Here is a 15,238-nt window from a genome sequence, read left to right as displayed (position 1 = left end):
AGAGAGCAGAGAGAGCAGAGAGAGAGAGCAGAGAGAGCAGAGAGAAGAGAGAGCAGAGAGAGCAGAGGGAGAGAGAGCAGAGAGCAGAGAGAGAGAGCAGAGAGAGCAGAGAGAGCGAAAGAGATATCTCTGTTGCTATAGTGACCCTGCATTTACATTACATTACATTTACATTTAAGTCATTTAGCAGACGCTCTTATCCAGAGCGACTTACAAATTGGTGCATTCACCTTATGACCTCCAGTGGAACAGTAGTGCATCTAAATCTTTTCAGGGGGAGGGGGGGTGAGAGGGATTACTTTATCCTATCCTAGGTATTCCTTAAAGAGGTGGGGTTTCAGGTGTCTCCGGAAGGTGGTGATTGACTCCGCTGTCCTGGCGTCGTGAGGGAGTTTGTTCCACCATTGGGGGGCCAGAGCAGCGAACAGTTTTGACTGGGCTGAGCGGGAACTGTACTTCCTCAGTGGTAGGGAGGCGAGCAGGCCAGAGGTGGATGAACGCAGTGCCCTTGTTTGGGTGTAGGGCCTGATCAGAGCCTGGAGGTACTGAGGTGCCGTTCCCTCACAGCTCCGTAGGCAAGCACCATGGTCTTGTAGCGGATGCGAGCTTCAACTGGAAGCCAGTGGAGGGAGCGGAGGAGCGGGGTGACGTGAGAGAACTTGGGAAGGTTGAACACCAGACGGGCTGCGGCGTTCTGGATGAGTTGTAGGGTTTAATGGCACAGGCAGGGAGCCCAGCCAACAGCGAGTTGCAGTAATCCAGACGGGAGATGACAAGTGCCTGGATTAGGACCTGCGCCGCTTCCTGTGTGAGACAGGGTCGTACTCTGCGGATGTTGTAGAGCATGAACCTACAGGAACGGGCCACCGCCTTGATGTTAGTTGAGAACGACAGGGTGTTGTCCAGGATCACGCCAAGGTTCTTAGCGCTCTGGGAGGAGGACACAATGGAGTTGTCAACCGTGATGGCGAGATCATGGAACGGGCAGTCCTTCCCGGGAGGAAGAGCAGCTCCGTCTTGCCGAGGTTCAGCTTGAGGTGGTGATCCGTCATCCACACGGATATGTCTGCCAGACATGCAGAGATGCGATTCGCCACCTGGTCATCAGAAGGGGAAAGGAGAAGATTAATTGTGTGTCGTCTGCATAGCAATGATAGGAGAGACCATGTGAGGTTATGACAGAGCCAAGTGACTTGGTGTATAGCGAGAATAGGAGAGGGCCTAGAACAGAGCCCTGGGGGACACCAGTGGTGAGAGCACGTGGTGTGGAGACGGATTCTCGCCACGCCACCTGGTAGGAGCGACCTGTCAGGTAGGACGCAATCCAAGCGTGGGCCGCGCCGGAGATGCCCAACTCGGAGAGGGTGGAGAGGAGGATCTGATGGTTCACAGTATCGAAGGCAGCCGATAGGTCTAGAAGGATGAGAGCAGAGGAGAGAGAGTTAGCTTTAGCAGTGCGGAGCGCCTCCGTGATACAGAGAAGAGCAGTCTCAGTTGAATGACTAGTCTTGAAACCTGACTGATTTGGATCAAGAAGGTCATTCTGAGAGAGATAGCGGGAGAGCTGGCCAAGGACGGCACGTTCAAGAGTTTTGGAGAGAAAAGAAAGAAGGGATACTGGTCTGTAGTTGTTGACATCGGAGGGATCGAGTGTAGGTTTTTTCAGAAGGGGTGCAACTCTCGCTCTCTTGAAGACGGAAGGGACGTAGCCAGCGGTCAGGGATGAGTTGATGAGCGAGGTGAGGTAAGGGAGGAGGTCTCCGGAAATGGTCTGGAGAAGAGAGGAGGGGATAGGGTCAAGCGGGCAGGTTGTAGGGCGGCCGGCCGTCACAAGACGCGAGATTTCATCTGGAGAGAGAGGGAGAAAGAGGTCAGAGCACAGGGTAGGGCAGTGTGAGCAGAACCAGCGGTGTCGTTTGACTTAGCAAACGAGGATCGGATGTCGTCGACCTTCTTTTCAAAATGGTTGACGAAGTCATCTGCAGAGAGGAGGAGGGGGAGGGGAGGAGGATTCAGGAGGGAGGAGAAGGTTGCAAAGAGCTTCCTAGGGTTAGAGGCAGATGCTTGGAATTTAGAGTGGTAGAAAGTGGCTTTAGCAGCAGAGAGAGAAGAGGAAAATGTAGAGAGGAGGGAGTGAAAGGATGTCAGGTCCGCAGGGAGGCGAGTTTTCCTCCATTTCCGCTCGGCTGCCCGGAGCCCTGTTCTGTGAGCTCGCAATGAGTCGTCGAGCCACGGAGCGGGAGGGGAGGACCGAGCCGGCCTGGAGGATAGGGGACATAGAGAGTCAAAGGATGCAGAAAGGGAGGAGAGGAGGGTTGAGGAGGTAGAATCAAGAGCAGAGAGAGAGCAGAGAGCAGGCTGAGAGAGCAGAGAACAGAGAGAGAGCAGAGAGCAGGCTGAGAGAGCAGAGAACAGAGAGAGAGCAGAGAGCAGGCTGAGAGAGCAGAGAACAGAGAGAGAGCAGGCTGAGAGAGCAGATAGAGCAGAGCGAGAGAGCAGAGAGAGCAGAGAGTGCGAGCAGAAAGAGGGAGAGAGCAGAGAACAGAGAGAGCAGAGGGAGAGAGAACTCTGTTGCTATAGTGACCCTGCATCACAACACTCTGCTGCTATAGTGACCCTGCATCACAACACTCTGTTGCTATGGTAACCCTGCATTACAACACTCTGTTGTACTAATTGTACAATTTGTTTAATTCTATTCCACATATTTAATTGTTTTGTATTTCATTTCATATTTGTTTCATGTTTCAACCAGTCGCAGGTTAACATCAACCTGACAGAGGAAACATAAAATCAATAAACAAACTGTTTTCACATTTAACAGGCCTTTTCTTGTTTCAAGTATGTTTTATTATGAAAAGTACAATATATCCTTGTATACTTGTACAACTATGGAGCGTATGTCCATATATAATTATATATAATTGTATAATTAGTTTTTCAACATAAAAGACAACACATGATCACATTGTATTTTAACAGTGTTGTTGTAAGAGGTCCTCACAACTATAGAAAGACGTGCATGTCTGTGTCCAGAGTGTGTGTGTGTGTGTCCACTGTGTGTGTGTGTGTGTGTCCACTGTGTGTGTGTGTGTGTGTTTGTTTGTCCAGTGTGTGTGTCCAGTGTGTGTGTCCAGCAGGTGTGTGTCCAGTGTGTGTGTCCAGTGTGTGTTTGTTTGTCCAGTGTGTGTGTGTGTGTGTGTGTGTGTGTGTGTGTGTGTGTATGAGTCCAGTGTGTGTGTGTGAGTCTGAGTCCAGTGTGTGTTTGTTTGTCCAGTGTGTGTCCAGTGTGAGTGTGTGTGTCCAGTGTGTGTCCAGCAGGTGTGTGTGTGTCTTTGTCCAGTGTGTGTGTGTGTGTGTTTGTCCAGTGTGTGTGTGTGTGTCTTTGCCCAGTGTGTGTGTGTGTCTGAGTCCAGTGTGTGTGATTGTCCAGCAGTGTGTGTGTGTGTGTGTGTGTTTCCAGTGTGTGTGTCTTTGTCCAGTGTGTGTGTGTGTGTCTGAGTCCAGTGTGTGTGTTTGTCCAGCAGGTGTGTGTGTGTGTTTGTCCAGTGTGTGTGTCTTTGTCCAGTGTGTGTGTGTGTGTCTGAGTCCAGTGTGTGTGTGTGTGTGTTTGTCCAGTGTGTGTTTGTTTGTCCAGTGTGTGTGTGTGTGTGTATGAGTCCAGTGTGTGTATGTGTGTGTGTGTGTCTCACTGACAGAGAGACACTGAGTCGCCATCCCACCTCACCCTAAACCCTGGATAGAGGGGCTCAGTGAATGTGGAGGTGAATGTGATCAGGTGGGTCAGTGTGTCAGAGGAGGCTCTATAGAAGGACAGAGTGCCGGCTGGCCAGTCCAGATACACTCCTACTCTGTGGGGGCTGGAGGAGGGGACGTCTATGATAGTGGGATTATTATTGTTCCAGGCAGTGTAACTGTAGTCAGAGCAGAACAGACTCCAGGACTTGTCATTGTATCCAAGCCAACAGTCATTAACCCTTCCTCTCCTACTGATTCCTTTATATGTCACTCCTATATCAGCCCCTCTCCCACTACACTCTACCTCCCAGTAACAGCGACCAGTCAGACCCTCTCTACACAGCACCTGTCCACAGTCCTCAAATCTCTCTGGGTGATCAGGATACGGCTGCTCCTCTGACCTCAGTGTCACCTTTCTGTTCTCCTCAGACAGAGAGAGGAGTCTGTTTACTGTGTTTATGTCCAGTGTGAGATCACAGACATCTGATGGATGAAACCAGACACAATATTAGAAATCATCATCATTCACATTAGAATGTTAACTCACTTTCCACTAATTCATTTAATGTAGATGTTTCTAGGTATCAAAAGGAGAAGTTAAGGTAACTTGAGACTTGTTGAATGATCATATGTTATACTGTATGTTAATATAAAACACACTTATTCACATTAATTACACACACACACACACACACACACACACAAAGCAACTCTTTGTAAACTTTGGTGTCCCTGATTTCTGCTTCTGTAGAACTACAGCTGATATTTAATATGACCAAGTCAGTAATGATGGTGGTCTTTGACTTAACTTGAATTAAGACTTATTCTTAGTCATATTCTTCACAGCAGTCAACACTCACATTTTCTAAGTCCAGGTTTCATTCTGTTCTCTCCACCATGTTCCACACTGTAGCGGTAAGCAGAAGAACAGACAGTCATTGAGGGATACACCTGAACTCACACACACACACACACACACACACACACACACTGGACACAAACACACAAATTTAATTTGAATTAATTTGTCCAAGTGGTGGTAAGAATGTTTGTCTTAACTAGCCTGATAAGTCAAACATGTCTGATATGAACATTGACATAAACCCTCTACATACTTGAGTTTCTCCAGTCTGCAGTGTGGATCCTCCAGTCCAGCAGAGAGCAGTCTGACTCCTGAGTCTCCTGGGTGATTGTAGCTCAGATCCAGCTCTCTCAGGTGTGAGGGGTTTGACCTCAGAGCTGAGACCAGAGAAGCACAGCCTTCCTCTGTGACAAGACAGCCTGACAGCCTGCAAAGAGTCAAATCATAGTAATCAAATAGTCAAAAGTAGAAGAATTTGGTCCCATATTATTTGAACAATGACTACATCAAGACTGTGACTGATGATTGAGAAAGATCATGAATGAATCATGAATAATAATGAGTGAGAGAGATACAGATACAGTTGCTACAACAAAACATGCTAACCTCTCACCATTACCAATAACAGAGACAGCAAAACATGCTAACCTCTCACCATTACCAATAACAGAGGCTACAACAAAACATGCTAACCTCTCACCATTACCAATAACAGAGACAACAACAAAACATGTTAACCTCTCACCATTACCAATAACAGAGGCTACAACAAAACATACTAACCTCTCACCATTACCAATAACAGAGGCTATAACAAAACATGCTAACCTCTCACCATTACCAATAACAGAGACTACAAAAAAGCATGCTAACCTCTCACCATTACCAATAACAGAGTATACAACAAAACATGATAACCTCTCACCATTACCAATAACAGAGGCTACAACAAAACATGTTAACCTCTCACCATTACCAATAACAGAGACTACAAAAAAGCATGCTAACCTCTCACCATTACCAATAACAGAGGCTACAACAAAACATGATAACCTCTCACCATTACCAATAACAGAGACTACAAAAAAGCATGCTAACCTCTCACCATTACCAATAACAGAGGCTACAACAAAACATGATAACCTCTCACCATTACCAATAACAGAGGCTACAACAAAACATGCTAACCTCTCACCATTACCAATAACAGAGGCTACAACAAAACATGTTAACCTCTCACCATTACCAATAACAGAGTAGATGAGCATTTATACTGATATTTGTGCCTCTATAACTTTGTTATTCATCATTCTTCACTATTGATATCTAAACGGTAAAATATATATGAATTCCCTCAAATAAAAAGTGACATTTTGTACTGTCACCTAATATGAAACATTCTATCTCAAATCCAAAATGCTGGAGCAAAGCACCACATTTAAAACTGTAAGCTTCACTGTCCAAACACATATGGTGTGGACTATGTGTGTCTGGTAAACACATGTGGATCTGGTGAACAGTTATCACTTGTTGACCAACTACAGGAATACTGACCTCAGAGTCTCCAGTTTACAGTGGGGATTCCCCAGTCCAGCAGAGAGCAGCTTCACTCCTGAATCCTTCAGGTCATTGTTACTCAGATCCAGCTCTCTCAGGTGTGAGGGGTTTGACCTCAGAGCTGAGACCAGAGAAGCACAGCCTTCCTCTGTGACTCCACAGTCTGACAGCCTGACAAAGAGATCATCATGACTTCACAAACACACTGTTAATTTAACACCAGTAGTGTAGAAGGACAATGGTAGATGCATTTGGTTTATTCTCGCAAACAACATATAGATTCATCTACCGTCTCCTAGAATTGTATGGTCATATTGTTATACTAATGTGAAAATCAATGAATTTATTCAGTATGTTATTCAATATAATATTATATACATATTATAATATATTTTTCTCTAAACTGAATATTTCTTCCTGATGATTAGTTCTTATATGTCATTTTATTTACTCACAGAACAGCTCTGGAGGCTTTGACCACTGGCAGCAGCCTCAGAAGACCTTCCTCTGATCTGGAGTATTTCTTCAGGTCAAACACATCCAGCTCCTTTTCTGAAGTCAGCAACACAAAGACCAGAGCTGACCACTGTGCAGGTGACAGTTTGGGTCTAGAGAGACTTCCTGATCTCAGGTAGCTTTGGATCTCCTCCACTAGAGAATGGTCATTCAGTTCATTCAGACAGTGGAACAGATTGATGCTCCTCTCTGGAGAGAGATCCTCCCTGATCTTCTCCTTGATGTACTTGACTGTTTCTTCATGGCTCTGTGAGCTGCTTCTTGTTTTTGTCAGTAGACCTTGTAAGTGCTTCTGATTGGACTCCAGTGAGAGGCCCAGAAGGAAGCGGAGGAAAAGGTCCAGGTTTCCCGTCTCACTTTGTAAGGCTTTATCCACAGCACTCTTATAGAAAGTAACTTTACGCCTTTGTTTGATCCTCACAGAAAATATCCTGGACGTTGATTGCAGTTTTTCCATTAGATTCTCATTGTTGTTGATGAATGAGAGGAACACATATACAGCAGCCAGAAACTCCTGAATGCTCAGATGAACAAAGCAGTACACCTTGTCCTGGTACAGCCCATCTTCCTCTTTAAAGAGCTGTGTGCACAATCCTGAGTACACTGAGGCTTCATTGACATCAATGCCAGACTCTTTCAGGTCTTCTTCATAGAAAATCAGATTGCCCTTCACAAGCTGTTGAAAAGCCAGTTTTCCCAGTGACAGAATGCTCTCTTTATTCCAGTGTGGACCTGTCTCTTCTTTCCCAAGATACTTTTCATTCTTCTGTTTGGTATGAAACACCACAAGGTGTGTGTACATCTCAGTCAGAGTCTTGGGCATCTCTTCTCTCTTATGTTTCAGCATGTGTTCAAGGACTATTGCAGAAATCCAACAGAAGACTGGAATGTGGCACATGATGTGGAGGCTCCTTGATGTCTTTATGTGTGAGATGATTCTGCTGGCCAGGTCCTCATCCCTGAATCTCTTCCTGAAGTACTCCTCCTTCTGCGGGTCATTGAACCCTCGTACCTCTGTCACCTGGTCAACACACCCTGAAGGGATCTTATTGGCTGCTGCAGGTCGGGTAGTTATCCAGAGGAGAGCAGAGGGAAGCAGATTTCCCTTGATGAGATTTGTCAGCAGAACATCTACTGAGGTTGACTCTGTGACGTCACAACAGATCTTGTTCTTCTGGAAGTCTAGGGGCAGTCGGCACTCATCCAGACCATCAAAGATGAACAGAACTTTGTACTTGTTGTAGTTGGAGATTCCTGATTGTTTGGTTTCCATTGAGAAGTGATTAAGAAGTTCAATGAAAGTGTGTTTGTCCTCTTTCATCAAATTCAGCTCCCGAAAAGGGAATGAAAATACAAATTGGACATCCTGATTTGCTTTTCCTTCAGCCCAGTCCAGAATGAACTTCTGCACAGAGACTGTTTTTCCAATGCCAGCGACTCCCTTTGTCAGCACAGTTCTGATAGGTTTGTCTTGTCCAGTTAAGGGTTTGAAGATGTCGTTACATTTGATTGCAGTCTCTGGTCTTGCTTGTTTCCTGGTTGTTGTCTCAATCTGTCTCAGCTCATGTTCATTATTGACCTCTCCTGTTCCACCCTCTGTGATGTAGAGCTCTGTGTAGATCTTATTGAGAAGTGTTGGGTTTCCTTGTTTAGCGATCCCCTCAAATACACATTGAAACTTCTTCTTTAGATTAGATTTGAGTTCACGTTGGCAAATCACAGCAAGCTCATCTGAATGAAGAAATAACACAGAGGATATTAATATTATGTCTGTTTTAATGCCTACAGTATTGTAGGACTGTTATAAAGTTGTAAATTATAATAATTTATTCTCTTAACTGACTGTATAAATGTTTTCATAATGCATTACGGACTGGTGTGACTGATTATATTATTATTGGTATTATTGATGGTATTATTAACCTGTTGCTTCTACCCTCTACTTTTTTGAACATTCTGTTAAAAATCGCGCAACATTTCAGCGCCCTGCTACTCATGCCAGGAATATAGTATATGCATTTGCTTAGTCTGTGTGGATAGAAAACACTCAGACGTTTATAAAACTGGTTAAATCACTGCTGTGGCTTTACCAGAACGGCATTTACATCGAAAAGCACAGGAAAAACTGATCACTGAAAATGGGAAAATATATCCATGCGCTACTTGAACCCATTGATAAAGGTGAACCACAATTAATTGACTGAGGTTGCAGTACCTACAGCTTCCACACGGTGTCTAGAGTCTTGTCATTTCCTTCGAAGTTTTTTCTTGGTCAAACACATGCAGGGCACCGTATTTCCTCAGGTCTAGGACCGGATATTTTCGTTGAGTTTCTAGCCTGACATTTTTCCAGACGGACAGCTAATGATCTTTACATCGCCTCCTGATGAATTTTATCGCTTATTAACGTTTACTAATACCTAAAGTTGCATTACAAACGTATTTCGAAGTGTTTTGTGAAAGTTTAGGTCTGTTTGATGACTCTCGCCGACTTTTTGAATTTTAAAAAATGACGTTACGTTTTGAAACAATGTTTTTTTCGTTTATCACACAGTCTACATATAACGATATCTAGGCTTTATATGGGCCGATTTAATCGAAATAAAGACCCAATAGTGTTTATGGGACATCTAGGAGTGCCAACAAAGAAGATGGTGAAAGGTAATGAATGTTTTCTATTTTATTGTGCGGTTTGTGTAACGCTAGAAATGCTAATTATTTTGTTTATGTCCCCATGGTCTTTTGGGGTGTTACATGCTATCAGATAATAGCTTCTCATGCTTTCGCCGAAAAGCATTTTAAAAATCTGACTTGTTGCCTGGATTCACAACGAGTGTAGCTTTAATTCGATACCCTGCATGTGTATTTTAATGAACGTTTGAGTTTTAACTAATACTATTAGCATTTAGCGTAGCGCATTTGCATTTCCAGAGCTCTAGTTGGGACGCAAGCGTCCCGAGTAGAAGCAAGAGGTTGTTGTCTCTCTCTAAATTAGTCACCACAACACATCCCTGCTGCTACTTGATGAGGTCACTAGGTGTTGTGTTAAGGCTGCTACAATATCATTGAGTTACACAGCTACTTTAGCTGTACTTTAGCTACATCCTTTAAATGTTATAAAACATCATTCAACATGAGGCAGACAGATCTTACATTTCTCCAGTGTGTCAGCAAGCTCCTTCTGGTTCATTTTCCTCAGGATGTGCAGTGTGATCTTCAGAGCCCCCTCTCTGGCACTGCTCTCCTGCTGCTCATCTTCAGCATCCACCACTTCCTTGTCCTGCTTCTGACTCTCAAAGCCTTCTGGGAGTTCTGGACTAAGAATCCTCTTGAACATCTTCAGCTCGTTCTTCACAAATGTCATAATTTTTACTTCAAGCATCTGAAATAAATAAAGTAAATAAGTTAAGCAAGAGAATAAATGCTTTCTCATTAACACATTAATGAATGATTGACAGATCAACTTTACTTGAGGTAAACAAAAACAAATGTACATAACAGGACCACATACACTGAATATGGAGGCCAGGTCTGTTTGATGACTCTGGGATGACTGACCACTGAGAATCTCTGACGCTGATCTCCCCTGTTGGTTTCTGTGGACAAAACATGAGATACACACACACACACACACACACACACACACACACACACACACACACACACACACACACACACACACAGGGAGGGAATGTTCTGTTTGTTTAATATTGTTTTAGGACTATGAAGATGGACAAAATGATTAGCCTGTGGTTAATGAAAACAACAACAATAAATGGGAAAATGGGAGAGGAGAAATGACTAGACAGTGTTGTTTAACTCACTGACCATGACCCATGAGTTCTTCTTACCTTTGTTCAGTAGAAAAGTCTCCCTCTCTAAAGGTTAGAGGAGGATCCATAGACCAGTCACTCTTCATGGACACACAGCTGGGAACAGGGGAGGCTGGTCTCTCCTGCTTGATTGGTCTTCAACACAACAGAGACAAACATTACATCTCTCATCTACTCTGAGCTCAGATGGGGAAACATAAGAAGAGTTTCACAAATAGAACTGACTTCCAGACGTTAGTTAACGCGCGCGAGCAGTGTGTCATTTTTAATAACGAAATTAATTTAGCGACGCGAGCGTTGTAGTCAGTCTGTCAGCCCCGCTAAAAGGCTGGTGTCGTTACTCTGCCTCCTCCGGGGGCATGTTGAGGTACATTTACTAACCGGGAGGGTTGAATTATGTAATTTATTGGAGGGCTGGAAGACGCACTCTCGAGGTTGTTTACTCACAATATCAGATATTAAGATGATTTTTATAATGAATGTATACTGAGGTTGAGGTTCTGACTAGTGATTATTTACCCGGGGTTCAATACCTGCTATTGAGGCGCCCTGAAAATAATATTCAAAAGTTTGGTCCTTGGACACAGAGGTTTAAACACTAAAGTTACCATCCATCTAGTGAAGAGAGGAGAACCAGACAGAGGTAGCCAGCATCCGTTAACGAGAGAGGGAGAAGCCTCACCGGGATTTAACAGGTGGAAGAAACAACCGGGGAGCTCCATCGGTCCACAAGAAATGCAGACAGCCGGTGATGATGTAGTGGTAGCTATGGTAACTAGGATGCTGCTGGTAGAGTAGCTAGCTAGTTTACCGAGCTGTACCGACTAGCTAGGATAACTAGGATGCTGCTGGTAGAGTAGCTAGCTAGCTTACCGAGCTGTACCGACTAGCTAGGATAACTAGGATGCTGCTGGTAGAGTAGCTAGCTGGCTTACCGAGCTGTACCGACTAGCTAGGATAACTAGGATGCTGCTGGTAGAGTAGCTAGCTGGCTTACTGAGCTGTACCGACTAGCTAGGATAACTAGGATGCTGCTGGTAGAGTAGCTAGCTAACTTACCGAGCTGTACCGACTAGCTAGGATAACTAGGATGCTGCTGGTAGAGTAGCTAGCTAACTTACCGAGCTGTACCGACTAGCTAGGATAACTAGGATGCTGCTGGTAGAGTAGCTAGTGTTTAGTAATGGGATATGTAGAAGGGTGAGCCGGTCAAGGATCGATTCAGACAAAGTGGTAAATTGTATGACAAGCGACAGTTTATTCAGAGTGAAGATATCTGGTACAGCGTAATTACGGCTCTTCCGTTAGCTCGCACAGAACAGCAGGAAAAGAGACCGTTAACAATTTACACAATCCTTATATGTGGAACAGAAAGTAGGTTGATTCTAGAAGATCGGATCTTTGGATTGGTTCAGGCTGGGGTGTAGTCTGTAGTCTTCCGCCATTGGCTCAGTTGTCTGTCCGTCATCGTAGAATCCTCTTCGGGCACACAATGTTCGGCTAGAAAGGAGATTATGTGTGTGCGCTGGTTTGGCAGTTAGTGTGTAATGTGGGAGCTATCCTGTAGGGGACCCCACAGGCTTTACTGTGAGTTGTAGCCATGTAATAGCAGTAGGTTGGTCACCTGCATAAGAAATAGCACTTCTTTACACTAGCTAGATTACCGAGCTGTACCGACTAGTTAGCAGGTCGTTCGTCTTTCCCTCGTCTCGATGATGATGAATCCGGTGAACCACAAAATGAAACATAGAGAGTGAAAAGGATCTGGCTACACTCACACTGTCCCTGACCGTAAAGAAAAAAGCTAAAATAAACTTCGGTGTTTCAACACTGTAACAAACTCCATCGTTATTCCCCAAGATCACCTTAGTCCACTCTGCGCGTAACCGGACAATCTCCTTGGCGCCACACCGAACGTGGACGTGGACAGTTCCAGAACGCGGACGCGCGCAGTGCAACACAATCAACTAAACCCAGTCTTTACAGTGGGTTACATTAGTAATATTATTTTTTATTATTATGTAAAACAAACATTCTACGTTTTTTTTCAACCATATGTTGAGATCTGGGTCCATATCGCCAAAGTGTCTCAGAGGAGAAAATTGGTCGTATAAGTGCTGAGAATAAAGACATTTTACACTAATGGGTCTAAATTAAAGCTATGCATGAAGTCTCTAGAGTCCTACCTAGTCGGCAGATATTTAGGACACCTGGTGAGCTGTCCTAAGTAGTTAAGAGTTAACAGCAGGTGTCCTAAGTAGTTAAGAGTTAACAGCAGGTGTCTTGATAATACTATAGAATAATGCAGTTAGTCAGTGGTTTCTGCGCCACATGTAATTGTTTTGGAGCAGATAAAAATAATGTTTTGATATTTGATATGATCAATCCATTAATAATATATGTCTTGTGCTTTTGGCAATGATTTATGTGTAATAATTATGTATAACAAGTGATACCATGTATGTCTCTAAAGCGTTTTGTCTTCATTTTGGCAGATTAACTCAGGCTTATTCCCCAAGATTAACTCAGGTTTTCACCCAGTGGCTAAGGAGTTGGACCTGTGGCCTAAAGGTGGCTGGTTCGAATCCAGGTGGAAAATGTGCTATTTGCTAACTGCTGGGTTGCATGATGTCATTTATTGACGGGCTGGAAGTCGCACTCTGTCTTTTCTATTCTGAGGTTGTTTACTCGTAATATCAGATATTAAGGTGATTTTTTTATAATGCATATAATGCACTCAATCCGATGTCTACGAACGAACATTTCGATGCATATCAAATTACCAAGCAGCCATTTAGAAACAAGTCAAGCTTAATGCTGTATACTCACACTTCCTAACCTCCTATAAAGGGTTCTATATATAGTCTATATATACTGTATACTCAGACACTTCCTAACCTCCTATAAAGGATTCTATATATATTCTATATATACTGTATACTCAGACAGGCTAACCTCCTATAAAGGGTTCTATATATATTCTATATATAATGTATACTCAGACAGGCTAACCTCCTATAAAGGGTTCTATATATATTCTATATATACTGTATACTCACACTTCCTAACCTCCTATAAAGGGTTCTATATATATTCTATATATACTGTATACTCAGACACTTCCTAACCTCCTATAAAGAGTTCTATATATATTATATATATACTGTATACTCACTGTATACTCAGACACTAACCTCCTATAAAGAGTTCTATATATATTCTATATATACTGTATACTCAGACACTTCCTAACCTCCTATAAAGGGTTCTATATATATTCTATATATACTGTATACTCAGACACTTCCTAACCTCCTATAAAGAGTTCTATATATATTCTATATATACTGTATACTCAGACACTTCCTAACCTCCTATAAAGGGTTCTATATATATTATATATATACTGTATACTCAGACAGGCTAACCTCCTATAAAGAGTTCTATATATATTCTATATATACTGTATACTCAGACACTTCCTAACCTCCTATAAAGGGTTCTATATATATTCTATATATACTGTATACTCAGACACTTCCTAACCTCCTATAAAGGGTTCTATATATATTCTATATATACTGTATACTCACACTTCCTAACCTCCTATAAAGGGTTCTATATATATTCTATATATACTGTATACTCAGACACTTCCTGACCTCCTATAAAGGGTTCTATATATAGTCTATATATACTGTATACTCAGACACTTCCTAACCTCCTATAAAGGGTTCTATATATATTCTATATATACTGTATACTCAGACACTTCCTAACCTCCTATAAAGGGTTCTATATATATTATATATATATACTGTATACTCAGACACTTCCTAACCTCCTATAAAGGGTTCTATATAGAACTTCAGTGGTTCTGTATATTGTAGGAAGATAGAACCCTTTTTGGTTTCAACAGGAGTGAAGAGTGTGTTGATATAACGGATATATTGTCAGAATTCAGCTTGTAACAACGATCAGAATAAACACTATAAAGTTTTGCTGCCAACATATTAGATCATAATTAAGAGGCTAAATGATTGTGTCATGCTAACATTTTATAGAGGTGTGTGTGTATGTGCGTGTGTGTGTGTGTGTGTGTGTGTGTGTGTGTGTGTGTGTGTGCGTTTGCTGGTGAGACAACCACATATCAGAGTCTAATATACAGGATACAAACATTCCATTACAGCTATATAGCGTTTTGAAAAACAAAAATTCATGAATTAAAATCTTTTAACAACAATATTTAACAGACAAGGTTCCCCTGAGCAATACTGTCTGATAAATAACACATGTGAAAAAATGGTGGAAACACGTTTTAGAAACAAACAACATTGTAATCTCACCTCTTAGCTTTGGTGTCATGTTCCCCAGAGAGTCTCATTTTAGAGGCAGGGCCCCCCTTCTTTCTCGCTCCAGAGAGACTCATTTTAGAGAACTGTCCCCTAAACAGAGATCCAACATGTTGGTTGTGGTTAACACAGTGACAACTAAACAGAGATCCAACATGTTGGTTGTGGTTAACACAGTGACAACTAACCAGAGATCCAACATGTTGGTTGTGGTTAACACAGTGACAACTAAACAGAGATCCAACATGTTGGTTGTGGTTAACACAGTGACAACTATCCATAATAATAATAATAATAATAATAATAATAATAATAATAATAACAATATAATATATAATAATATTACCAATATAAACATAGTAATATTATTAATAATAATA

The 15,238-nt window shown here is 42.6% G+C and overlaps 1 protein-coding gene across 1 annotated transcript; it reads right to left on the bottom strand.

The window, feature by feature from the left end:
• Positions 1 to 3,650: 3,650 nt before the first annotated feature.
• LOC135564911 (NLR family CARD domain-containing protein 3-like) lies at positions 3,651 to 10,867 on the bottom strand. Its single transcript, XM_065010998.1, has 9 exons — positions 10,848 to 10,867; positions 10,525 to 10,641; positions 10,185 to 10,269; positions 9,827 to 10,055; positions 6,613 to 8,404; positions 6,155 to 6,328; positions 4,854 to 5,027; positions 4,599 to 4,645; positions 3,651 to 4,221 (listed from the first exon to the last, which is right to left on the bottom strand). The coding sequence occupies exons 1-9, from the start codon at positions 10,865 to 10,867 to the stop codon at positions 3,689 to 3,691; spliced, it is 3,171 nt and encodes a 1,056-aa protein (XP_064867070.1). The 3' UTR covers positions 3,651 to 3,688.
• Between the last annotated feature and the right edge of the window lie 4,371 nt (positions 10,868 to 15,238).

The sequence above is a fragment of the Oncorhynchus nerka genome, linkage group LG26, assembly GCF_034236695.1.
Source record: "Oncorhynchus nerka isolate Pitt River linkage group LG26, Oner_Uvic_2.0, whole genome shotgun sequence".
Taxonomy (NCBI): domain Eukaryota; kingdom Metazoa; phylum Chordata; class Actinopteri; order Salmoniformes; family Salmonidae; genus Oncorhynchus; species Oncorhynchus nerka.
Note: the sequence above shows the minus strand (reverse complement) of the source record. Positions and strands in the feature narration are given on the sequence as shown.

What these genes read in the sequence shown, in the direction of transcription:
- LOC135564911 (XM_065010998.1), bottom strand. Translation starts at nt 10,867, where the DNA reads ATGCCCCCGGAGGAGGCAGA. An exon ending in ATGCCCCCGGAGGAGGCAGA is followed by an intron (nt 10,642 to 10,847) that starts GTAACGACACCA and finishes GTTGTGTTGAAG; the next exon opens with ACCAATCAAGCAGGAGAGAC. An exon ending in GACTTTTCTACTGAACAAAG is followed by an intron (nt 10,270 to 10,524) that starts GTAAGAAGAACT and finishes TTTTGTCCACAG; the next exon opens with AAACCAACAGGGGAGATCAG.